The sequence below is a fragment of the Lampetra fluviatilis genome, chromosome 21, assembly GCF_964198595.1.
Source record: "Lampetra fluviatilis chromosome 21, kcLamFluv1.1, whole genome shotgun sequence".
In the NCBI taxonomy this organism is placed as follows: domain Eukaryota; kingdom Metazoa; phylum Chordata; class Hyperoartia; order Petromyzontiformes; family Petromyzontidae; genus Lampetra; species Lampetra fluviatilis.
This window is the reverse complement of record NC_136295.1, coordinates 11,142,767-11,168,888: the sequence shown is the minus strand read 5'-3', so window position 1 is coordinate 11,168,888 and position 26,122 is coordinate 11,142,767. Positions and strand designations below refer to the sequence as shown.

General features: G+C 56.1%; 1 protein-coding gene across 1 annotated transcript in view; it reads left to right on the top strand.

Moving 5' to 3' along the window:
* Nucleotides 1–26,122, top strand: part of LOC144938229 (contactin-associated protein-like 2) — a 137,787-nt gene that overhangs the window by 101,311 nt on the left and 10,354 nt on the right. Inside the window, exons 17-22 of the mRNA XM_078866054.1 lie at nt 2,865–3,083; nt 3,850–4,089; nt 11,952–12,254; nt 12,611–12,747; nt 19,666–19,759; nt 24,806–25,033. Of these exons, the coding sequence (XP_078722180.1) occupies nt 2,865–3,083; nt 3,850–4,089; nt 11,952–12,254; nt 12,611–12,747; nt 19,666–19,759; nt 24,806–25,033 (1,221 nt within the window). The remainder of the gene's footprint in view (nt 1–2,864; nt 3,084–3,849; nt 4,090–11,951; nt 12,255–12,610; nt 12,748–19,665; nt 19,760–24,805; nt 25,034–26,122) is intronic.

Sequence of the window (26,122 nt, the reverse complement as noted above, 5' to 3'; positions counted from 1 at the left end):
GAAGACCTCACAGAAAAATGGCTTGACGACGACGACGACGACGACGAAGTAGGAGATCGGTGCCAGAAAGATGTGGCCACTACTTGAGCACATTGGCACAAGACAGAGAGGAAAGTGGAAACAACAAATGACGAAATGTGCAGTGGACACCTACGGGGCTATCTGCCCCTGTATCGTGATGACAAATTGAGAGAGGACAGTCGCCCAGCGTTCACTTGAGCACGGGGACTACGACTTTTATTTGGGGCTGGTGGCCTGTATCGGAAATCTAGCCGTGAACGAAACGACTCGGTGGCAGCACCGCCACCTCCACCACCGCCACCATCAGCACAGCTATCACCACCACCATCACCACCATCACCGCCAGCGCCACCGCCACTACCTCCGCGACGATCCGGCTCGAATGACTCCCGGCTCACAAACGCTCTCATCATCGAAGCAATCAGACGACCACCACCGCCATCACCACCATCACCACCACCACCGCCACCACCGCCACCACCACCACCACCAACCACAACGGCGACGGAAACACCCAGGAGGGGAATCCTCGACAACTTCCACAGAAAACACCGACAGGGCAAGGAGCTGTCCGCCGTCAGGGTCAAACGAGCGACTCGCTGGAGCCCTCGCTTCAGCAGGGGCTACCCTGGTTGGCACCCGGCACACCCACGAGCAGTGTCTACGACTAGCCACGTGCCACCGACTCTGCTCTGCCAGCGGCCAGGCTAATGTTGTTCGCAGAGCTCAATTAAGCCCCCCCCCCCGCGCGCACGCGCGTGTGTGTGTGTGTTAACGATTCGTTAATTGTATTCTGTTTAAAAATTCAGAGTGGTGGCGGCGCGGCTTGCAGACGTCTTGGAATGGGGGAAATGGTTCATTGGCGTGCAGCGAACATCTCCGCAGCGGGGCGCGCGGCAAAAGTGTGCGGGCCTTGCGTGCGGATCAGAGGTCACCTTGAGGGCACGTCAGAACTAGTTCCCGCGATGTCACCTTCCACGGGCCGTTCTGTGCGGCTCTGCGAGGCTCGCGAATGCAGCGCACGGGCGTGCGTGCCTCTCGCGACGCCGACAGCGCGACCGGAATCAAATTTGCGTGGCGGAAAACACAAGGGGACGGGAAATCATCAATCAATCGCAGTGTGTTCTCTCGCTAGGCATGCATCAAAAAATAATAATAATGATTGTCGTCATCCTAGTTTGATTATTTAATGTTGCGTTCACGCAGTCAATCATGTCTCGAGGGGCACAACTGAAATGCTGATGTGCCTCGAGGCTTATGGGACAAACAACGTGGAGCAGACGACACGGCACAAACCGATGGGGGAAGGTCACGGTGGTGATAATTAAAAACAAGGGCAAACGAGCGTTGGCTCGTGTTAAAGAAGCCACGCATATGCACGGTCTTTCTTCCTTGTTATGAATATGTATTACCAATGCCACTGCCACTCCCTCAAGCACTACTACCACCACTCAATGCCAAATGACCGTCACTTACCACCACCACCACCACCGTGACCTACTCACTCACCACCCCACTCACCTTCGCCCCCACCGCCCTTACACCGCCATCCACTCGCCCACCATCGCCACAAGCACCACACGTTATCCCCCACCATCACACACCCGCCACCACCGCCACCACCGCCACCACCGCCACCACCGCCACCACCGCCACCCCATTCGTGATCACTGCCACCACCGCGCCGGATCAATAATACTCCCACGTCACTCGCCCACTCCCACACACTCAGCACCCACCGTGGTGACGGCGGTGGTGGCGGTGGCTTCAGTGAGGAGGTCACGGTGGTGGCGAGTGAGTGAGTGATGGTCGGTTGCCATTGAGTGAGTGGAGGTGGTGGAGTGACAGGCAGTGGCATTTATGAGAAACACATTCCTGAAGAGGGAGCTGGTAGGAACGTTGGGTTGCTCGGTTAATGGCCAGGGTCAACGGCGGCGTGGTGTATTCCGCAAATATGCCCGACTGTGAGGGTGGGCATAAGCCGGCGTGAGTAGGTTAAACGTTGAGTTGTATAAGGGCACCACGGGGTGACCAGCCCCTCCCCACCCAGCCCCACCCCTCCCACCCGCCACCCAGCCCCACCCAGCCCTTCCCCACCCTCCCCACCCTGCCCACCCAGCCCCTTCCAACCCAGCCCCTCCCCTCCCCTCTCCACCCAGCCCCTCCCCACCCAGCCCCTCCCTCCCCACCCAGCTCCTCCCTGTACGACGAACGGACACAATAATCCCCTGTGGGCTGGTGTAACCAGGAGGTTCCTACCAGTATAACAATGCTACTATAGTACTTACCTATTAACCTGCATCCGTATTAAGAAGCTACTGGAGCTTTTCTTTAGAAATTGATTTTTGTGTTTAGTATTTTGTCCTTCCTACCGCGCCTCCGATTAGCAACGGTTGGCTACGTACGGTGCGAAAGAAGTTCAACATACAGTACATAAATCTTGACTTCAAGCTTTCGTGACTGCAGGAATTCATACTCTTTGGGTCTTTCGGTAAAGCCACGTAGATAGATCAAAAAGAATGATATTAATAAAAAACACTATATTTATTTATATTATTTTTATTATTTTATATATCTACGTGGCTTTACCGAAAGACCCAAATAAGTACATACTTACGTGATCGGCCTGCCGCTATGAGAACGTCAGCGCCTGCAGCACACGTGCCCTTGAACCCCCAGCTCACTGGACCCGCGTTCCAGACGGCCGCAGAAGCACACCTCCGATTGGACCCGGCCGGCTACGTACGGCGCGAAAGAAGTTCATCGTACATCACCACCACAACCATCGCCACTCACCCCGCCACCTTCCCGCGCCCTGCTCCCCCGTGCCCCCCCCGCCGCAGCCCCCCAGGAGGTGAGCTTCGCCTTTGACGTGGGCGACGGCCCCGTGGAGGTGACGGCCTCCAGCCCGCGGCCGCTCAACGACAACCAGTGGCACGGCGTGCGTGCCGAGCGCAGCGTCAAGCAGGCCTCGCTGCAGCTCGACGCGCTGCCCGCGCGCTCCTTCCAGGCGCCGGCGCACGGACACACGCGCCTGCTGCTCAACAGCAAGCTCTTCGTGGGTGCGTTCGTGGCGTGCGTGCGGTGGGTGGGTGGGTAGGCGCGTAGTGGGTGGTGTGCGTAGTGGGTGGGTGCCTGGGTGGGTTTGCGATGGGGGGAGTGGTTTGGTGGGCGGGTTATTGGTGGGTGGGTGTACGGCGGCTGGGTTTGTGGGTGGCTGGGTGGGTGCATGTGGATTGGTAGGACCTAGCCTGGCACCGCAATTGCCGGTGGTGACCAATAAACCGACGGTCCATCCGACCCACCCACCAACCGACCCACCCACCGACCCACCGTCCCACCCACAGACCCACCCACCGACCAACCGACCCACCGACTGACCCACCCACCAACCGACCCACCCACCGACCCACCGACCCACCCACCGACTGACCCACCCACCCACCCACCGACGCACCCACCGACTGACCCACCCACCGACCCACCCACCGACCCACCGACTGACCCACCCACCCACCGACCCACCCACCGACCCACCGACCCACCCACCAAAAGACTCACACACCCCCCCACCGACGCACCCACCGACCCACCCACCCACTGACCCACCCACCGACCCACCCACCGACCCACCCACCAAAAGACTCACCCACCCCCCCACCGACGCACCCACCGACCAACCCACCCACTGACCCACCCACCGACCCACCCACCGACCCACCCACCGACCCACCCACCGACCCACCCACCAACCGACCCACACACCCCCCCCCACCAACCCACCGACCCACCCACCAACCGACCGAGCCTCCGTCCGCCGGGTCGCAGGAGCCTCTGCTTCGGGCCAGCGCGGCTTCCTGGGCTGCCTGCGCGCGCTGCACATGAACGGGGCCGCGTTGGCGCTGGAGGAGCGTGCGCGCGTCACCGAGGGCGTGGAGCCCGGCTGCACGGGCCACTGCAGCAGCTACGGGGTGCTGTGCCGCAACCGAGGACGCTGCGTGGAGCGCTACAACGGCTACAGCTGCGACTGCACCCACACGCCCTTCCACGGACCCTTCTGCAAGCAAGGTGAGGATGTTCTGCTTGGTTCTTTCGGTAAAGTCACGTAAAAGGGAAATAATAAAATTATACAAATAAAACATAATAAAATAATTCTCACGACGTTTCGGCCACAACGCAAGCAGCCGTCCTCAGGTGAAAACCAGGTCTGTCGAGGCGACGCTGTCGTGAGAATTATTTTATTGTTTTATTTTTATTATTTTATTACTTCCCTTCTACGTGACTTTACCGAAAGAACCAAGAAGATGAATCCCTGCAGTCACGAAAGCTTTAAATCGAAATTCTTCTTGGTTCTTTCGGTAAAGTCACATAGAAGGGAAGTAATAAAATAATACAAATATAATAATATTTTATTACTTCCCTTCTACGTGACTTTACCGAAAGAACCAATAAGATGAATCCCTGCAGTCACGAAAGCTTTAAATCGAAATTTAAGGTGAGGATGATGATGGTGGTGGTGGTGGAGGCGGCGAGATGTTGACTCTCTCGCCTGGTATGCGGGAGGTCGTGCGTTCGTGTTTGGTAGTTTCCGTGTCCCCTCTCTCTCCCCGTGGATCTTTTTCTCCGGGTCCAAAGGGATTTTCCTCTCGGCGTTTAGAATCGACGTGCGTTGTCGATTATTTTGGCCGCTATCCATGTCCACGTGATGATAAGCTACTTCTTTGAGCTGTCGTTTGTGGCCAGGTCGCTTCTGAAAGAAGAGCTAGCTTAGCAGGCCATAACCTAGTAAAGTAAAAAAGGTTTTAGTTTAGTTGCAGTTCTTATGCATTCTGAACGTATTTCACTGGCCGCACGATGTTATTGATGAATGCGTTGAGTTTATTTCTCGTGTGTTTTTTCATTTGTTGTTGATGTGGAGCCCCCCCCCCCCTCCGTTACGCCTCCGCGTCTCGGAGTGCGACCATCGGCGTCTCAACGCACTTAAAAAGGCACCCCCCACCCCCCTCTCACCCACCCCTCTCACCCACCCACCTCACCCACCCCTCTCACCCACCCCTCTCACCCACCTCACCCACCCACCTACCTCACCTACCCACCTCACCCACCCACCTCACCCACCTACCTCACCCACCCCTCTCACCCACCTCACCCACCCACCTCACCAACCCACCTCACCCACCCACCTCACCCACCCACCTCACCCACCCACCTCACCCACCCCTCTCACCCACCCACCTCACCCACCCACCTCACCCACCCACCTCACCCACACACCTCACCCACCCCTCTCACCCACCCACCCCCCTCACCCACCCCCCTCACCCACCCCTCTCACCCACCCCTCTCACCCACCCCTCTCACCCAGCCACCTCACCCACCCACCTCACCCACCCACCTCACTCACCCACCTCACCTACCCACCTCACCAACCCCCCTCACCCACCCCCCTCACCCACCCCTCTCACCCACCCACCTCACCCACCCACCTCACCCACCCACCTCACCCACCCACCTCACCCACCCACATCACCCACCTCACCCACCCACCAACCCCCCCACCCACCAACCCCCCCACCCCCCCACCCACCTACCCCCCCACCCACCTACCCCCCCACCCACCCACCACCCCACCCACCCCCGGGGGATCTTTGTTTTCTTTCTTTGTTAAACTTCTTTCACACCGTACGTAGCTAACCGTGCAAATCGGAGGTTCGGAAGGGGGGGGCGGGGACAAGAAACTAAACACAAAACGCAGTTTTAAAGAAAATCGTTTTCAATCTCGATGATGACTTCAAAGTGCACAGCTCCCAATGTGTCTTCCTAATATCGGAAGGAAAGAGCGTTCCAGACGGCCGCAGAAGCGCGTCTAAAAGCGCCACGTGTCAACCCAACCCCCCGCCATCTCCGTCTCCCTCACCACCCCCTCCCCCCCAGTAATCAGTAAAATTATTCAGCAGCATTCATCAACGAGTGGTGAATATCACAGAAGGTGAAGTCATGGACTTGGGTGTGATTTTATACTACGCTCTGCTCACGAAACAGAGCCTTGCCTGTTTATTTTGTAATTATTATCATTTCAAGAAAATCGCTTTGCACCGTTTTGCTGCACCGCACCGAACGGGTCCGACGGTTCACGCGAAGTGTCCTCGACCTCGGGCAGACCCAGCGGCAATTGTTTTGTTGGCATCCTGCAACCCTTGCTCACGAGCCTCAGAGGAATCAGAACCACTCCAGGAGTGTTCAGCTTAAACTCACGTTGCTGCTCGACAAGACTGGTCCCGAAGGTCGACAGGTTGATGAATTAACATTTATTATGAATTTACGGTTTTAGAGGATGCGTAAGCAGTGCAGATGAGAGCGATGCAGAGGGAAGAAGGGATGCGAGGGGTGTGAAGAGAGCGGCGATGTGGAGGCAGTAGGGGTGGGAGAGCGGTGGAGGGAACGAGACGGAAGGATGGGAAGGGATGTGGAGAGAGCTGGGATGGAAGGGTATGGGGTGAGACCGGGATGGTGCTGTATGGCAGGGAACAGGAGGATATGGGATGGTGCTGTATGGGAGTGAATAGGAGGTTATGGGATGGTGCTGTATGGGATGGTGCTGTATGGGATGGTGCTATATGGGATGGTGCTGTATGGCAGGGAACAGGGGGGTATGGGATGGTGCTGTATGGGAGGGGACAGGGGATGGACGCGTTTTCGAGGGAGCGGGGGGGGGGGCTAGAGAGGAGTCTCTGGCACGAGAAGGGCAGAGTGATGGAGACGTGGAGCGAGCAGAGCGGGCAGAGTGAGCGGGCGAGTGAGTGAGCGAGTGAGTGGGTGAGAGAGTGAGTGAGAGAGCGAGCGGGCGAGTGAGTGAGCGAGTGAGTGGGTGAGAGAGTGAGTGAGTGAGAGAGCGAGTGAGCAGAGCGGGTGAGCGGGCGAGTGAGCAGAGCGAGTGAGCAGAGCGAGCGAGTGAGCGAGCGAGTAAGCGAGTGAGAGGGCGGGTGAGCGGGTGAGTGAGAGACGAGTGAGTGAGCGAAAAAGTGAGTGAGTGAGCAGAGCGAGTGAGTGAGTGAGCAGAGCGAGCGAGTGAGCGAGCGAGTGAGAGAGCGAGCGGGCGAGTGAGTGAATGAGCGAGCGCTGCATTACCCTGGGATGTGATGTCACTCTCGCTCTCGTGTTGCCGGAGCAACGCTCATCAATCAGGCAGCCTCCACTAATGGGCTCACCGGGGAGGCAGGGCATTTCATTCATTCATTCGCTAGGATCGCTCGCTCACTCATTCATTCACTCACTCGATTCCAATACACATCCATAGTAATGTACTGTACTTCATGTGTCGGTGCGCGTGTCTTATATTGTCCATTACTGCGCATGCTTCCATATATTCACACTCCGGTGGTGTTATTCGCTCTAAACACATTGTGTATAATTTACATTTGTTTACCATTTATTCCGCATTTTACCAGGGTTTAACCCTGCCATGGTGAAAGCGGGGGGCGAGGAGGCGAGCGCAACGGGCTATGAACCCGGCAAACTCAGTTTCATTCCTGGCCACGGCGAACCAAAGTGGCTGAGCGAAATATTAACCGGTTCTGGTCCATTTTTTTCTGCTCCGTCTCTCACTGTGGGCCTCTGTCAAGGAAGGGTTAAAGCGTCTCACTCAGATCTCACAACGTTTCAAAATCTCTCTCTCTCTCCACTTAAATCCATTCATTAGTCTAGCCGGCTGTGTGTCTACCAATCCACGAAACTCCTCCGGACCGAATATCGGCACTGTGGATACATTCTAGATTTGAAGTTTTCGTGACTGCAAGGATCCATACTTTTAGTTTTTTTCGGTAAAGTCACGTACGTAAAAAAACAAATAATAGCAACAATAATAGAAATAAAAAAATTAAAAAAATAGAAATAATAAGAGAAATAAAATATTTATATTAAAATGAAAACAACTAAATTAAATCACGACGTTTCGGGCATAAGCATGCCTCGGCATACTTAAGCGGTTGTTCTTTAGCTGTGTCTGTCCCCCACCTGAAGACGGACGCTTGTGTTGCGCCCGAAACGTCGTGATTTAATTTAGTTGTTTTCAGTTTAATTCATTTTGTTTTCTACCTACGTGACTTTACAGAAAAAAACCAAAAAGTACTGTGGATACACTTTGTCTGCTGAGATTGTTCAGATAATTTCGGTGCTGTAAATATTCAAATGATGAGCATCTTTGTTGAGCTATCATTTATGGTGTGGCCAGGTCGCTTGTGAAAAACAAGTTAACGCCGCAGCGGGGCCTTGCCTGGTAGGATGTGGAAAGTTTAGTCTTGTGTGTTTGGGTGATTTGTTGACTTTTCTTGTGCTTGGTATCGTGTTGTTGTATTGAATAATTATTCTCATTCTGATCTGGGCTAAACGAGCTATGTGGTGATGATGATGTCGTCACGATAGAACAGAGGCACACAGACCACACTGAACGCAACATCTCAACATATTCTTGGTTCTTTCGGTAAAGTCACGCAGAAGGGAATAACAATAATAAAATAATACAAATAAAACATAAGCGTTCGGTAACGTTGTCTTTCCGACAGCTCTGTTTCTTCACCTGAGGACGGCTGCTTGCGTTGTGGCCGAAACGTCGTGAGAATTTTATTTTATTATGTTTTATTTTTATTATTTTATTATTTCCCTTCTACCTGACTTTACCGAAAGAACCAAGGATATGAATACCTGCAGTCACGAAAGCTTTAAATCGAAATTTTACATCTCAACGCATTCGTGAATAACACTCCGTTGTGTGTGGCCTTAAAATAAACAAATGTAGATGATAACCGACGTTTTGGGCAATGGCCCTTCTCCATAGGTCGCGGGTCTCCCACTAGGTCGACTCAGCCTCAAATGAGTTGCCCGGTGCGTGGTGTGTAAACATCGCCGCTGGGGAGACAAAGGCGGTCGGGCGTAGTGCTGGCCACCCACCCCCTCGTGCGCCTTTCCGGCCTTCCCAGGGAGCTGTCGCAAACAGCGCTTGTCCCAAAAGTCTGCTAAGGCTATACGGGGGATCTTTGTCTTTGACGTGAATCGTCTTCTCATACCGGGCTGACAGGTCCACTCTGCAAGATCGCAAACGCGAATTGGCGATCGCACAGCGATGATGCTGCTGCTGTGTTAATGGGAAAGGCAGCTCAGCCTGGAGCAAGAGTGTGTGCTATGTGTGTGTGCAGTGTACATGCTGTGTATGTATGTGCTGTGTGTGTGTGCTGTGTGTGTGTGCTGCATGCATGCTGTGTGTGCTATGTATGTGTGTGCTGTGTGCATGCTGTGTGTGTGTGCAGTGTACATGATGTGTGTGTGTGTGCTGTGTGCGCTGTGTGTGTGGTGTGTGTGCAGTGTACATGCTGTGTATGTGTGTGCTGTGTGGTGCAGTGTACATGCTATGTGTGCTATGTGTGTGTGGTGTGTGTGCAGTGTGCATGCTGTGTATGTGTGTGCTGTGTGTGTGTGTGTGCAGTGTACATGCTGTGTGCGCGCTGTGTGTGTGCAGTGTTCATGCTGTGTGTGCTATGTATGTGTGTGTGTGCAGTGTACATGCTGTGTGTGTGTGTGCTGTGTGTGTGTGTGCTGTGTGTGTGCTACATGCATGCTGTGTGTGCGCGCTGTGTGTGTGAAGTGTACATGCTGTGTGTGTGTGTGCTGTGTGTGTGTGCTGTGTGTGTGCTACATGCATGCTGTGTGTGCGCGCTGTGTGTGTGCAGTGTACATGCTGTGTGTGTGTGTGTGCTGTGTGTGTGCTACATGCATGCTGTGTGTGCGCGCTGTGTGTGTGAAGTGTACATGCTGTGTGTGCTATGTATGTGTGTGTGTGCAGTGTACATGCTGTGTGCGCGCTGTGTGTGTGTGCAGTGTGCATGCTGTGTGCGCTATGTATGTGTGCGCGTGCAGTATGCATGCTGTGTGTGCGCCCTGTGTGTGTGCAGTGTACATGCTGTGTATGTGTGTGCAGTGTACATGATGTGTATGTGTGTGCTGTGTGTGTGCTATGTATGTGTGTGTGCAGCGTGCATGCTGTGTGTCCTGCATACATGCTGCGTGTGTGTGCTCTGTGTGTGCTGCCTACATGCTGTGTGTGTGCTGCCTACATGCTGTGTGTGTGCTGTGTGGTATACATGCTGTGTGCTCTGTGTGCATGGTATACATGCTGTGTGTGTGCTGTGTGGTATACATGCTGTGTGCTCTGTGTGCATGGTATGCATGCTGTGTGTGTGCTGTGTGGTCTTCACCCTGTGTGTATGACCGCTGTGTAGATGCTCCTCGCCAACAGCACTCAAGCCTGTGACGGGGGGCGGGGATCTGTGCCCCGTGCTGTGTGGCGTGTGCACGCAGCGTTGCGCGCAGTGTTTGTTAATCGCCATCAATCGCCGATTGCGCGGAGGCTGTTCTGTTTATGGGAACCGCAGCGGTCACCTGGGGCACAGCAAGCCCGCAGGGAAAGGCGTGAACACCCCGTCCGTGTGAAGTCTTGTGTGTGAAGTCTTGTTGTGTGTGAAGTCTTGTTGTGTGTGATGAGCTGTTGTGTGTGAGGAGCTGTACATTCGGGGGAGCTGCGGCGCAACGGTTAGCGCCACGCCGCGCTACGAACCCGGCCACGCGAGTTCGATTCCCGCTCACGGCCAACGATTATCTGAACCGGTTTTGGACCGCCCCCTAGGTCGACTCAGCCTCGAATCAATAACTCGTTGCGGTGTGTAAACATCGCCGCGAGGGAGACAAAGGCGGCCGGGCGTGGTGTTGGCCGCCCACCCCCCTCGCGTGCCGTGCCGGCCTTCATAGGCGCTGCGCGCTGGCAGCACTTGCCCCGACAAGTCTGTTAAGGCTACACGGGGGTTCTTTGCCTTTGTGACGTGTTGTGCATGTGGTGTGTGTGTGTGTTGCATAAGGAGCGGTGGTGCAGCGGTTAGCGCTACGTTGCGCTACGAACCTGGGCGACACGGGTTCGATTCCCGCTCACGGCCAACACCCACGATTATCTGAACCGGCCCTGTGCCTCCTTTAGGTCGACTCGGCCTCAAATGAGCACCCGGTGCGATGTGTAAACATCGCCATTGGGGAGACAAAGGCGGCCGGGCGTGGTGTTGGCCACCCACTCCCTCGTGTGCCGTGCGGGCGTTCATAGGTGCTCGCTAACGGCACTTGCCCCACCAGTTTGTTAAGGCTACACGGGGGATCTTTGTCTTTGTTGCATGCCATGATGTGCGTGTCGCGTCGCCTGTGCACGGTGTGTGCGTGTGTTGCTGTGCACAACCCGTGGTTGTGACGATAACGACGATGATACAGCGACCATTCATGAGTCCAGCGAAGCTTCAATGAGGCTCAAGACTCCTCCGTTTGTCAGGAGAGTCCTGCCATCTCGACATTTCACCAGCACCGTCAAGGCGCGTTTTGGCCTTTGCGCAGGGGGAGGAAAACAGAGGGGGTGGGGTCAGTGCTGGATTATCCTTGTAGCTACTACACATGTAGTAGCTACACATGTAGTAGCTACACATGTAGTAGCTACACATGCTACTGGCCCCGCACTTCCAAGGGCCCCCACGCAAAATGCTTTCAACCTATCAATTCCGGTTCAGTGATTCTGCACTTGCTCTATTACTATAGTACTATACTGCCTTTGACTTTTACGAACGACTGGGTGTTTAAGGTTAGCGATTTGTCGTATTGTATTTGCAAATGGAATAATACAATTACTTTACTATGCAAATTAAAAATGCGTGTTTTAATATTTACGTGTTTTAAATGTAGGGCCCCTTCATAACATATACTACAGGCCCCGTACTAGCTTAATCCGGCACTGGGTGAGGGGTGGGGGCAGCTGGGAGAGGGGGCTAACACTGCACTTGCCCCAACATACGGAGGAGGCTACACGGGGGCGGTGTGTGCGGTGTACCCCATTTGTCTTCGGTGTGCAGAGGTGGGCGCGTTCTTTGAGATGGGCACCCAGGTGCGCTACTCCTTCCCGGAGCCCGGCCTCGCCGCAGACCCCCTGGGGTGGCATCAGCCGCAGCAGCCGCCCCCTCCCCTGTCCGGCGGGGATCAGCGCGGGGAGCTGTCGGGGGAGCCGGGCGAGGGGAGTTGGCCCGGAGCGGGTCTCGGCGTGGAGCCGGGGGACCGCGTGCGCTTTGGGTTCAGCACGACGCACGCGCCCGCCGTGCTCTTTCACGTGAGCTCGTCCGCCCACGACGAGTTCCTCGCCGTTCTCCTGCATCGCGACGGTGAGGCCTTCGCTCCGCTCGCCCGTCTGAGCGATGGTTCACGTGCGTGTCTGTGCGCGTGTCGCAGCGGCGTCGCGGTTAGCGCTGCGAAGCTCGGCCACCCGAGTTCGATTCCCGCTCACGGCCACCTACACCGGTGATGATTATCTGAGAAACCTGGTGCGGTGTGTAAACATCGCCACTGGGGAGACAAAGGCGGCCGGGCGTGGTGCTGGCCACCCACCCCCTCGTGCGCCGTGCCGGTCTTCATAAGTGTCACTCGCTGACAGCGCTCGCCCCAGCCGCCTGTTAGAGGCTACTCGATGGGTGGCGGTGGGGAAGGGGATCTTTACCTTTGCGTGACTGCCATGCGTCAGGGAGCTTACACGTGCGCCTGGGTTTCGGGAGCACGGAGGAGTCAACGACCTCCGTGGCGGTGGACGTGCGCAACCTGGCCAACGGGCAGCCCCACCTCCTCAACGTGACGCGCCTCGGAGCCGACCTCTACGTGCAGGTAACGCGCACAGCCGGGAGGACGCGCACCCATCCGCTCACCTACCTACCCGCCCGCCCGCTCGCCCGCTCGCTCGGCCACCCAACATCCTGCCTGCTCACCCACCCACCCGCTCGCCCACCCACTAACCTGCCCACCAACCCAGCCAACCCACCCGCTCACCTACCTACCCACCAACCGCCCGCTCGCCCACCCACCAACCTGCCCACCCACCCACCTGCTCGCCCACAGACCAACAAACCTGCCTACTCGCCCACCCACCAACCCACCCACCAACCAACCCACCCGCTCGCCCACCGACCAACCTGCCCACCCACCACCCTGCCTGCTCACCTACCCACCAACTTGCCCACCCACCACCCTGCCTGCTCCCCACCCACCCGCTCGCCCACCCACTAACCTGCCCACCAACCCAGCCAACCCACCCGCTCACCTACCTGCCCACCAACCCGCCCGCTCGCCCACCCACCAACCCACCTACCAACCAACCCACCCGCTCGCCCACCGACCAACCTGCCCACCCACCACCCTACCTGCTCACCTACCCACCAACCTGCCCACCCACCCGCCCGCCCGCTCGCCCGCTCGCCCACAGACCAACCTGCCCACCCACCCACCCACCAACCCAGTCGCTCGCCCACTCTCCAACCTGCCCACACCGAAAGAAAGAGGATGCACGCACGCGTGGATCACAGAGGTCGACACCAGCCGTTGACGAGAGCGAGCAAAGCTCGCGGGCAGGACGCGCCGTGGCCGCAAGGAACGGCGGCCGATGGTCGAGACTGGCGATGGAACGGCAGCGAAAGGAGGGGGGGGAACGATGCATCAGAGCACGTCGGTTATTTTTTATTTGATTGTTGGGTGAACGTGGGTTTGCGACAGCTCTTGTGTATGGTGGGTGGAAGCGGGGGGGGGGAGGGGGGAGTGAGGGGGTGGCGCAGGTGTTTGTGGGTGGTGTTGATAGGAGCGGGGATAATTAATGCGGCTTTTTAAAGATATGCCACTTGGAGTCGTGTCACTCGTCACGTGTGACTCGGTGCGGATCCAAAAGGAGACACGCGGGGGGCGGGCACCACGTGGCCTCTGTGTTGTGCCGGGGCTTGTGTTTCGCTTTGTAGCCGGGCTGCGTTGTGGCCGGCTGGGTTGTGGCCCGAAAAACGGTGTTGTAGCGACAGCTGTGTTATGACCGGTCCCTGTTGTCGATGATCTGTGTTGTGGCGGAAGGGTGGCTAGCTGTGTGTGTTGTGGCTAGCTGTGTGTGTTGTGGCTAGCTGTGTGTGTCTTTGTTGTGGCTGACTGTGTGTGTGTTGTGGCTGGCTGTGTGTGTGTTGTGGCTGTTTGTGTTGTGGCTGGCTGTGTGTGTGTTGTGGCTATCTGTGTGTTGTGGCTGTGTGTGTTTTGGCTGTGTGTGTGTTGTGGTTAGCTGTGTGTGTGTTATGGCTGGCTGTGTGTGTTGTGGTTAGCTGTGTGTGTGTTGTGGCTGTGTGTGTTGTGGCTGTGTGTGTGTTGTGGCTGGATGTGTGTGTTGTGGCTGGATGTGTGTGTTTTGTGGTTAGCTGTGTGTGTTGCGGCTAGCGGAGTTGTAGCGGCTAGAGCGCTGCGCTGCGAACCTGGCGGCCTCAGTTGGATTCCCGCTCACGGCCAACATCGGTGACGATTATCTGAACCGTTTTTTTTTACCTCCACTAGGTCGACTCGGCCTCAAATTAGTACCTGTTTACGGTGTGTAAACATCGCCACTGGGGAGACAAAGGCGGCCGGGTGTGGTTCTGGCCGCCCACCCCCTCGTGTGCCGTGTCGACCTTCACAGGTGCTACTCGCTAACAGCACTTGCCCCAACAGTCTGTTAAAGGCTGTACCTGGGGATCTTTCGCTTTGTCTCTGTTGGGGCTCTTGCTGTGTTGTGGCCGCTGTGTGATGCTGCTGCTGCGGGCTCTGTCCTGGCTCCGCTTTGGAACCGCACAACGTGAGCTGCGAGCTCGCCGAGATAGGGGGGGGGGGGATGGAGTTTGGGGGGGAGCGGGGGGTGCAGCCGTTCTGGCAGCGATGACATGCGCAAATAAGACATTGGCTGTGATTTTCGAGGTCACTTCTGCGAGCGTGCGCACTTACCGCTCACCACTCACCGATCACTGCTCACCGCTCACCACTCGCCGATCACCGCTCACCACTCGCCACTCACCGATCACCGCCCATCACTCACCACTCGCCGCTCACCACTCACCACTCGCCGATCACCGATCACCACTCGCCACTCACCGCTCACCACTCACCGATCACCGCTCACCACTCGCCACTCACCGCTCACCACTCGCCGATCACCGCCCACCACTCACCGATCACCGCCCACCACTCACCACTCGCCGCTCACCACTCACCACTCGCCGATCACCGATCACCACTCGCCACTCACCGCTCACCACTCACCGATCACCGCCCACCACTCACCACTCGCCACTCACCACTCACCACTCGCCGATCACCACTCACCACTCACCGATCACCGCCCACCACTCACCACTCGCCACTCACCACTCACCACTCGCCGATCACCGATCACCACTCGCCGCTCACCACTCGCCGATCACCGATCACCGCCCACCACTCACCGATCACCGCCCACCACTCACCACTCGCCGCTCACCACTCACCACTCACCGCCTCCGCGCGACACCCGCCTCTGCTCAAGGTCCCCGCCGCTCGTGAGGTCGCTCCTCCTTGGCAGCTGCCCCCAACTCTCTGGAAACTCCCTCGGCAGTCCGCCCCGCAGAGGCGCTGATCCTGCGGGCGACACGGGCCGGTGGAATCAGTCGCGTGTGCGGGAGCTCTCGCTCCTATCGTTACCGGCCAAGCCTCAGGTTTATATCGTTTAGCCAGGTGGGAGCCCACGCGGCCAGGGCAGAGCCTCCGAGTGACCCCCGGGGCATCGGTCTGCCGGCGGAGGGTGACGGATTGCCGCGGAGAATACTCAATTGCAATTTCGGAGCCTGGCGATAGTTTGTTTTGTTTGTTTTGTTTTTAGTTCCACCCTCTGACTCTGCCGCGCACAACGACCTGTTCTTATTCGGGCAACGGCGCCAGACCTTGAACGTCCGCCGTGAATCAGAGTGGCACTCGCCACCGGTCGGCACACCCGCAAGTGTTAACCAGGGCGGCCGCGCGGGGTTCGAACCGCGAACCCCGCTGCGACAAGCCGCGACGCGCGCTAAGGCTGGGTCGTGTCGACCCCTCCTCTCCTCCCCCCTCCCCCCTCCCCTCCCTCCCCTCCTCCCCACCTCCCCTCTGCCCTCCTCCCCCCCTCCCCTCCTTAATATTCTCGCGTCAGCCAATTTGCGTCGTTGCGGCTTCTTTCGAAGGGCCGCTCGCATTTCGAGACGCTTTTATATTTTGTTGTTGTTGTTGTAGTTGTTGTTGTTGTCGGGCGAGCGCAGATAGGATAACGTCGCGAAGGCTGCGCCGTGGCAGTGTCCGGATGAACGCGGCTCGTTTGTCAGCGTCCTCCGTGTCCTGCCTCTTGGAGACCCCCCCCCTGCCCCCCCCCCCCCCGATTAGCACGGTTGGCTACGTACGGTGCGAAAGAAGTTCGCCGTACATGCATACACAGTCGTGCGCCGCTCCCTTTTCGTTTACAATTTGTTTTCTTTTCCTTAAAGGCTCTCGCTCTCTCTCTCTCTCGCTCTCTACCCTGCTTTGTTCACCTTGCCAGGATCCTGGCGTCGATTCCTCCACCCTCATTCCGCAATCCGCTAGCCCCGAGGTTTTATTCATACTTTCGCCGCGTTTGCCAAATAGCTGCAGACGGAGTGTGCAGAGAGACGGCGGGGGGGTGGGGGGATTGCAATCGAGGCCAACGCGAATCAGGGAGCTCAGGATGATGAGAAAGGACGCGCGAACGATGATTATTATTGATAGCGGTGCATTGTGTATTTAAACGAAACACTTGGACTGCTTTTATTTGTATTTTACCAGGTAAGGCCCCAATGAGCTGTGTAGCTCTTTTTTCAGAAGCGAGCTGGCCACAAATGATAGCTCGACGAAGTGGCTCATCACGGGGACCTTTAAAGCAGCCAAATAGTCTTACACGCGTGTTTCTCAACGTGAAAACCGGAGAGAGAGCAAAAACACAAACTCCAAATATTCAGGAGGCGTCAGGGTCGGGATCGAACCCACGACCTCCTGTACACCGGGCGAGGGAGTTAACATCTCCTAGCCACCGGGATGATGATGAGAGAGAGAGACACGCAAACTCCAAATATACAGCAGCAGGCGTCAGGGTCGGGATCGAACCCACGACCTCCTGTATACCAGGCGAGGGAGTTAACATCTCCTAGCCACCGTGGCACCCCTTACGCCTCACCGAGTCTCAAGGAACATTTTCAGGAGGGTCCTGACAAAAGTTTTTGCGGTAGGGAGGGCAACGCTGTTACTGCTGTTGCTGCTGATGATGTTCTTGCTGTTGCTGATGTTGTTGCTGATGGTGTTGCTGCTGCTGATGTTGCTGCTGATGTTGCTGCTGATGTTGTTGCTGTTGCTGATGTTGTTGCTGATGGTGTTGCTGCTGCTGATGTTGCTGCTGATGTTGTTGCTGCTGATGATGTTGTTGCTGATGTTGTTGGTGCTGCTGATGTTGCTGCTGATGATGTTGTTGCTGATGGTGTTGGTGCTGCTGATGTTGCTGCTGATGTTGTTGCTGATGGTGTTGCTGCTGCTGATGTTGCTGCTGATGTTGCTGCTGATGTTGCTGCTGATGATGCTGCTGCTGATGTTGTTGCTGATGGTGTTGGTGCTGCTGATGATGCTGCTGCTGATGTTGTTGCTGATGGTGTTGGTGCTGCTGATGTTGCTGCTGATGATGTTGTTGCTGATGGTGTTGGTGCTGCTAATGTTGCTGCTGATGTTGCTGCTGCTGATGTTGTTGCTGATGTTGCTGCTGCTGCTGCTGATGTTTTTGCTGATGTTGCTGATGATGATAATGCCGATGATGTTGCTGCTGCTGATGTTGCTGCTGACGTTGCTGCTGACGACCCAAAAGTTGTACAGCGAACTAGCGCAGATAGGGAGGGTCCTCGCCTGTAAGATCGACAGTTTCGCCAGCATCGATTGAGGGCGAGCCCTGACCCCTGCTGATGAGGCACTTGCGCGTCAAAACCGGCCCGGAGTTTGCTCGTCCTGAATCAACGGCGCTGAGATGACGCGCTCCCAGAAGGCCGTGCGGCTCATGGGATGCGTGGCGAGACGGATCGATGGAGCGGAATGGAGGAGATGTCGTATTGTTGTTGTTAATCTTCTGCAACCATCGACGCCAATGATAATTTAGAGTCATCCAGCAGTGGATTGTTAAAGACCCGACGACGGTGACGATGATGACGATGCCGCTGCGGGTGCCGTGGGGCGCTCTCCGCCGTTAAGCGAAACGCCGCTGGGTGATTCCGTGGCATTTGCGTGGCGTCGTTAGGAGAAAGCGCTGCATTAAACACACTTCATTTACTCGCATCACGCTTCGCTACTGCCCCCCCCCTACACACACCGACACCCGACATTCCCATCGTGTCTCGTCCCAGGCACGCCCAGAGTTGAAGGGAACTCGTGAGCCGCTTCTGACCCCGTCAGAACGTTGAGTAAAACGAAACCACCGTGGCGTCACCACCACCAAAGGGGTTCATTGTGGAGGCAAACGCTTTGGCGGCGGTGGTGGTCGTGATTGTGCTTTGACGGTGCGTTGCGATGATGGTGGTGTCGGCTCGAAAGACGCTGCTGACGGAGGCATGGAGGGGGTTGAGGGGACGGGCAAAGGAAGCTCAGAGGCCATCAGAGAGGTCACCAGCTCAGAGGTCACCAGCTCAGAGGCCATCAGAGAGGTCACCAGCTTAGAGGTCACCAGCTCAGAGGCCACCAGCTGAGAGGTCACCAGCTCAGAGGTCACCAGCTCAGAGGTCACCAGCTCAGAGGCCACCAGCTGAGAGGTCACCAGCTCAGAGGTCACCAGCTCAGAGGCCACCAGCTCAGAGGCCACCAGCTCAGAGGTCACCAGCTCAGAGGTCACCAGCTCAGAGGTCACCAGCTCAGAGGCCACCAGCTGAGAGGTCACCAGAGAGGCCACCAGCTCCTGGCAGGCTTCGAGGCCATCGAGTGCGAGTGTGGTGGTGATGCGAGCCGGGTGTGGGGGAGAGCGAAGTGAAGTTGAGCTTGAGCCATGGAAGCCCTCCCCCCTCCCCCCACCTTCTTGGGTAGCACGGAGAGCTCAAGGAAAGAGATAATTTGCCTGAACATTATTGTAATTGTTCGTATTATGCGCTGGAGAGTGGCACAGCTGGGAGCTGTTCCTGGCCGTGTTTAGCGGCAGTGGAGAGTGGTGTCTGAAATGCTGCGAGGCTGCTCTCCCCTGCTTCCCCCTCCCTCCCCTCCCCGCCCTCCCCCTCCCTCCCCCCCTCCCTCCCCTCCCCTCCCTCCCCTCGTTCCCCTCCCCTCCCTCCCTCCCTCCCCTCCACGCCCTCCCCTCCCTCCCCTCCCCTCCCTCCCTCCCTCCCCTCCCCACCCACCCCCTCGTGTGCCACCGTGCCCGCATTCATAGGTGCTGCTCTCTAACAGCATTTGCCCCAGCAGTCTGTTCAGGCTACACGGGGGATCTGTGTCTTTGTGTCCGTATTGGTCGAGAAGGGTGCACGGATTCAGGGCGTGGTTCTCAACTCGCTGTGACCTCCAGAGTCGTCGTGGCCGCGAACGGCTTCCTGCACGAACGTCTCGTTCGTAGCTACTACTACACGTGTAGCTACTACTACACGTGTTAGTAGCTACTGCACGTGTTGTAGCTACTACACGGGGGAGAGTGGTGGTGGGGCGGGGGTGGATCTTTGATCTTTGTCTCTTATGCGTGTGTGCGTGTGCGTGTGCGCGTGTGCGCGTGTTTGTGTGTCCAAGTTGGATCACTACCCTGCGGTGAGGCACGTCCTGGCCGTCGTCGCGCCGATCCAGATGACCTCTCCCCGCGAGCTCTACCTCGGGCGCGTCCCAGGTGAGTCGGCAGGTCGTGGCCCGGGTCAGCACCGACATGGGGGGCGGATGGGGGTGTGGGGTTGGGGGGGTGCGGGTGGGGTGGATGGGGGGGTGGGGGGGTGTGGGGTTGGTGGGTGGGGTTGGGTGGAAGGGTTGGTGGGCGGTGTTGGGTGGGGTTGGGTGGGGGGTAGGATGGTGGGGGGGGGGGTAAGGGGTGGATGGGGGGGTTGGTGGGCGGGGTGGGGGGGAATTGAAGAATCCAGCACCGTTGGGTTGCCTGCCGCGCCGGGAGATTGAATCGACCACGTGGGATCGCGGGTTGCGGAGTGCACCCGTCCATGGCAGCTCTGGGTGAAGTAACGACACAACAACAACAACAACCAAAACAACAACAACAACACCCCGGCAAGTTATTCAGCGGGCAGGGCGGTGCGGGCACGGTGGTTGACACTCGCTGACCCCCCCACCCATCCACCCATCCCGGACACGTGTGAAGAAAGAGCTTCATAGCTCATCGGATTCCTCCTCCGGTCTCAATAAAGATTCTGATTCTGTGGTGGCACTCGCACCGCACAGCGAGAAGGGTCCTCGTGTTCGACTCGTGACACGGTGCCTCTCTGTGTGTGTGTAGTTTGTGTGTTCTCTCTCTCTCTCTGTGTGGAGTTTGTGTGTTCTCTCTCTCTCTGTGTGTGTGTGTAGTTTGTGTGTTCTCTCTCTGTGTGTGTGTGTAGTGTGTGTGTTCTCTCTCTCTCTGTCTCCACCTCCTGCTCAGCGTGGGCTTCCTCCGGGCTCTCCGATCACCTCCCCAGAGCTCAACAAAAACACACCCCACACACATCCACAGTGCTATATATTAAATAAAGAAAGTGCCTGCAAATCACTCGATTGGGATCACGCAGCAGCAGCAGCAGCAGCTGCATCATCATCGACCCCCTTTCTGCGAAAAAAAACTTGGCAGGACTCTCCTGGCAAAGAGACCTGAGACTCCGGGGAGGGCTAAAACAGCACGCGCGCGGCATCGCACCTGCGGATCTTGTCACGAATGTTTCGGTGTCTCCAGTTTAACAAGTAGCAGTATAGCAGCAGTCGGCTTTCGCGGCCAATGTTAAATTATAAATGTTGTGCCATTGAACCCGCCACCACCCGGCACAGCCAACTAGTAAGGGGTTCAATCTTGATTTGAAGTTTTCGTGACTGCAGGAATCCATACTGTTTGGATCTTTCGGTAAAGTCACGTGGGTAGAAATAAAATTAAACAAATCACGACGTTTCGATCGCCTGATGACGACCGCTTGTGTTGCGATCGGAACGTCGTGATTTGTTTTATTTTATTTCTACCCACGTGACTTTACCGAAAGAACCAAAGAGTCTAGTGAGGTGTTTTGCCACGTAAACAAAACGTGGCCCATTTTGCTCCTGGTACAGCGCTCAACCGGTTGTGTGTTGGGAGAGTAAACCCACTGCAACGTTTACAGGTCGAGCACCGTGACGTTACGCCGGTACTCACAACAAGGCGGCATCGCCAGGCTGGCATCCACGGACTCGAATGAAGAGGGATGCAAAAAAATATAAAAAAAATCTCTGCGCGATCCGACGCGACAAAGAGAGAGCCTCTCGCGCGGTGTCTCCCGATCAGCGACAAAACACGCGGCAGGAAATTCTCCGCGGCGATCCCGCCTGCCATGTTCGCCCGCACGCCTCCTCGGCGCCGCATTTCGGGGTATGCCCGACGTTTCGCCACAGGAGCCTTCTTCAGACGCGTCGATAAGAGCGCCGCAACTTAAACCACCCGAAGCCCGAAAGTAAAAAATCGGAGAACTAATCAGAAGCAGTGGGTAAGAAGTGCTCAGTATCGCTACCGTCTCCTCCCCTCCCCTCCTCCCCTCCACTCCTCCTCCCCCCCCTCCTCCATCTGGCCATGCCACAACCGAGATGTCTCCCTGAGCTCCCTCTCACACCAACAAGATCACAAATTGGTCTCGCAGGGGCTGTTAGGTACGGGGCTCTTAACGCCCCCATTTAGAGTTGAACATGGCTCGATGTGGGATGGTAGAGTGTGGGGGGGGGAGTAGAGGGAGAGAGAGAGGAGGGAGTTAGGGAGGAGAGCGAGCAAGGGGAAGTGTGTGAGTGGCATGCGTTGCTGAGAGAGCAGTGCGGAGAAGTGCGGAGCGCGTAAATTGATGTGTGATATCTCCCCCTCCTCCCACCCCCCTCTCTCTTTCGCACTCTCTCCTCTCTCTCTCAAACATTATCTCTCCCGTCTCGATCGCACTTCTCTCTCTCTCTCTCTCCATCACCCGGGCGTGGAAGCGTTCTGTTAATTAACGACGGCCAATTAAACGGCTGTTGAAATCAATGTTTTTTTTGTGTGTTCTGGGGGAAATGAAAATTGTTGCCTGGATCCCGCGATTGGATGAGAGATTGGCAGTTCTTTAATGACTGCATCTATAACTCTGAACCGGGTGCAAACGACGGTGATGGAGGGAAAACTCAAAGGTGGTAGCGGCAATATTCACTTTCAGAAGGGCAGCTACAAGCCGCTCTCTTGTTCACTGTTGAATCGGTTAAAACTGGTAACCGAATTTGGGCTTTTCTTTTTTTCCAGAGCAACACATTCTAGTTATGTTTATTTTTTAAACTATAATTCATGAAAACAAGCAGTTAACTCCAATTTCTGGTTGTTGTTTTTGATGTAAATAATGTTTTATTATATATATGCAAATTTTGGCTATAGATTGTATTCATTTGTGAACCAACAAATAAAATATTCAATCAATTAAAAAAAGAGAGAGATGTGGGCATCGGCCCAAGCACTCGGCAGGAGAACGAGAGAGTTGAGGAGAGGAACGAGAGAGTTGAGGAGAGAGACGAGAGCGCCGCGATTGTCTTACACACGCGGGCTGTACGATTATCCTACGATGCCAGGGGTTCTTTCTTTTCGCGCTAATCGTTTTTTGGAGTTGTTGTTTTTGTACACCGGAATACTCATCAGCATCCTTGGCCACTCGCGCGAATCTCTTGCCCATTAGAGACATGCACAGTATTTTATACACACACACGCCTCCTCCCCCCTACCACCCCCCGTGTAAGCCTTTAGCAGTTCTGTTTGAGGGCAATTTCCAACAGCGAGTAGCCACCTATGAAGGTCGCCATGGCACACGATGGCTGGGTGGGTGCCGATGTGTGCGCACAGTGTACAGGGTACCCATTTCAGGCCGAGTCGACCTAGGGGAAGACCCGCGACCGATTCGGATAATCGCCGCTCATGATAGGCGTGGGTGGGAATCGAAATCTGATGGCCGGATGAGTAGCGGAGTGCGCTAACCGCTGTGCCACCGCTCCCCCGGTCACTTACACGCGCGTAGGCACACGCGCACTCATCCAAACCATTTATAATTTTTTTACTAAAACAGCACATTTCATTGCCTTAGCTTCACTTGTAGGACAGCATCATTATCCCTAAATACACTGTCATCGGTGGCAATGAGTGTCTCAAGTGGAACCTGGCCTGGCCTGCCTGTAGGTCTACTCAGCCTACAATTCCGAGGGCCCTGCTACGGTGTGACAAGCACCAGTGGGTGGCCAGGACATGATCAAGCCGCTGGCTTCGCCACCACCGCCCCCCCCCGTGTGCCGTGCCGGCCTTAATAGGCGCTCGCTAACAGCCCTTGCCCCAACAGTCCGTGTTAAAAAAAGGCTACACGGGGGGGGGGGGGATCTTTGTTTATTTTTGTGTTTGTCCGCACGCAATTCAAGTGGAGACACAGAGGCTGAGCGTCGTGCTGGACACGTCGCCCTTTCTCGGTGTGCGCCGTGCGGTGCCTTGAATGGGTTCTCGCTGACACCGCTTAGTCTCCCCCCAGCGGGTCCGCACGGCCTGAAGGCCACACCACATCGCACCACATCGCACCACATCGCGCCGCGCAGTCGGCGATGGGAGACGTCGGCGCACGGCTGAGCAAATTGAACTCACGCGCGCGCGCGCGCGAGGCTTAATTGAGCTCTGCGAACAACATTAGCCTGGCCGCTGGCAGAGCAGAGTCGGTGGCACGTGGCTAGTCGTAGACACTGCTCGTTGGGTGTGCAGGGTGCCAACCAGGGCAGCCCCTGCTGGAGCGAAGGCCCCAGCGAGTCGCTCTTTGACCCTCACGGCGGACAGCTCCTTGCTCTAGCGCGGTGTCCTTCTCAGCCTGTCGTGGAATTCGCGCGCCGAGATTTTTTTTTCTATCCGAGCGCGCCCTGTCGGTGTTTTCTTTGTGTGTGTGGAAGTTGTCGATGATCCACCTCGTGGGTGTTTCCGTGTCCTCTCCCACACGTTCACCAACGCCGCGGTCGCTGTGGTGGTGGTCGTCTGATCGCTTAGATGACGAGAGCTTTGGTGAGCCTGGAGTCATGCGAGCCGGATCGTCGCGGTGGTTGTGGTGGTGGTGGTGGCGGTGGTGGTGGCGGTGCTACCACCGAGTCGTTTTGTTCACGGCTAGGTTTCAGATGGAGGCCACCAGCCCCCAAATGAAAGTTGTTGTCTCCATGCTCAAGTGAGCCTTGGGCGATTGTCGTCTTTCAATTTGTCTGCCCGTCCGTTCATCCGTCTGTTCGTCTACGCATCTGTTGATTTGACGATCCGTCCATCGTACTGGACATCGGTGAAAAATAACTTTATAGCTCATAGGATTCCTCCAGTATAAATACAGATTCTGATTCGTATGTCTATTTGTCCGTCTGCCCATCCGTTTGTTCATCTGTCCATCTATTCGTCCATCCGTCCGTCCGTTCATCTGTCCATCTAACCTTCCATCCATCCATCCATCCGTCCGTTCATCTGTCCATCTAACCTTCCATCCATCCGTCCGTCCGTTCATCTGTCCATCTAACCTTCCATCCATCCGTCCGTCCGTTCATCTGTCCATCTAACCTTCCATCCATCCATCCGTCCGTTCATCTGTCCATCTAACCTTCCATCCATCCATCCGTCCGTTCGTTCATCTGTCCATCTAACCTTCCATCCATCCGTTCATCTGTCCATCTAACCTTCCATCCATCCATCCGTCCGCCTGCGTGCCGCCAGACTCGGGCGGCGTGGACGCGGAGGTGCTGCGCGCGAACTCGCCGGGGTTCAGCGGGTGCCTGTCGCGCGTCGAGTTCAACGGCGCGGCGCCGCTCAAGGCGGCCCTGCGCGCCACCCCGCCGCCCTGGGTCACCGTGCGGGGGCGCCTCCTGCAGTCGGGCTGCGGCGCCGTGCCCCTCACCGTGCCCCCAGCCTCCAGCAGCACCCAGCCGTGGGCGCACGGCCTCGGTGAGTCGGCGGGGGGAGGCTCGCGGCCTCGGTGAGTCGCCGGCGGCGGGAGACTCGCGGCGTCGAGCTTGCCGGTGAACGAAGCGCGCGGGGGATTCCATTGGGAGGCAGGAAAGGGGAACGCGTGGCTCGGAGGAGAGGATATCAAAGCGACCACTTAACTATTTTTAAAAAAATTATATTTCTATTTAAAGCTTCTTTCGTGACTGCAGGGATTCATCTTCTTGGTTCTTTCGGTGAAGTCACGTAGAAGGGAAATAATAAAATAATAAAAATTAAACATAAAATTCTCACGACGTTTCGGCCACAACACAAGCAGCCGTCCTCAGGTGAAGAAACAGAGCCGTCGGAAAGACCTCCCACCCAGCTTCAATACGCTGCCAAGCTGAGCAGTGTTCATTGGAGCGCTGTCTTTCCGACAGCTCTGTTTCTTCACCTGAGGACGGCTGCTTGTGTTGTGGCCGAAACGTCGTGAGAATTTTATTTTATTATGTTTTTATTCTGTATTTGACCAGGTAAGGAAAGCCCCGCGGAGCTGTGTGGAGCTCTGTTTCAGAAGCGACTTGTACATCACAAACGAGAGCTCTCCACGACGTGCGGCTTATCATCACCGCGTGGAAATCTCGAGCGGCCGAATACTCGGAACGCGTGAAGTCGATTCTGAATGTGGAGGGGGGGGGGGGGGAACCGGAGGACCCGGAGAAAAATCCACGCGACCACGGGGGAGAGAGAGAGAGAGCTAGACGCAAACTCCTAAATATATACGGCAGCAGGCATCACGGTCGGAGGATTGCGTAATGTGAATTCAGTTTCACGCAAGACACACGGATTTGTAAAAAAGAAAAAACAGCTGTAATGTTAAGAAACCATCCAGCACTTCCTGAAGAAGTAGTCCCCTCCTTTACGCATTTGTCATTATTATAATTACAGGATTATTTTTGGTTCAACACGTAGGCTTTCGCGACCAATATCAGCCATAAATATTTACACGATGTAACCCCCCCAAAAAACCTCCCATGGACTATTATTGTTACGAGTTAAGTTTTTACAGTGTGCAGCAGACCCAACGGAGGGCTTCAGAGCGCCGTA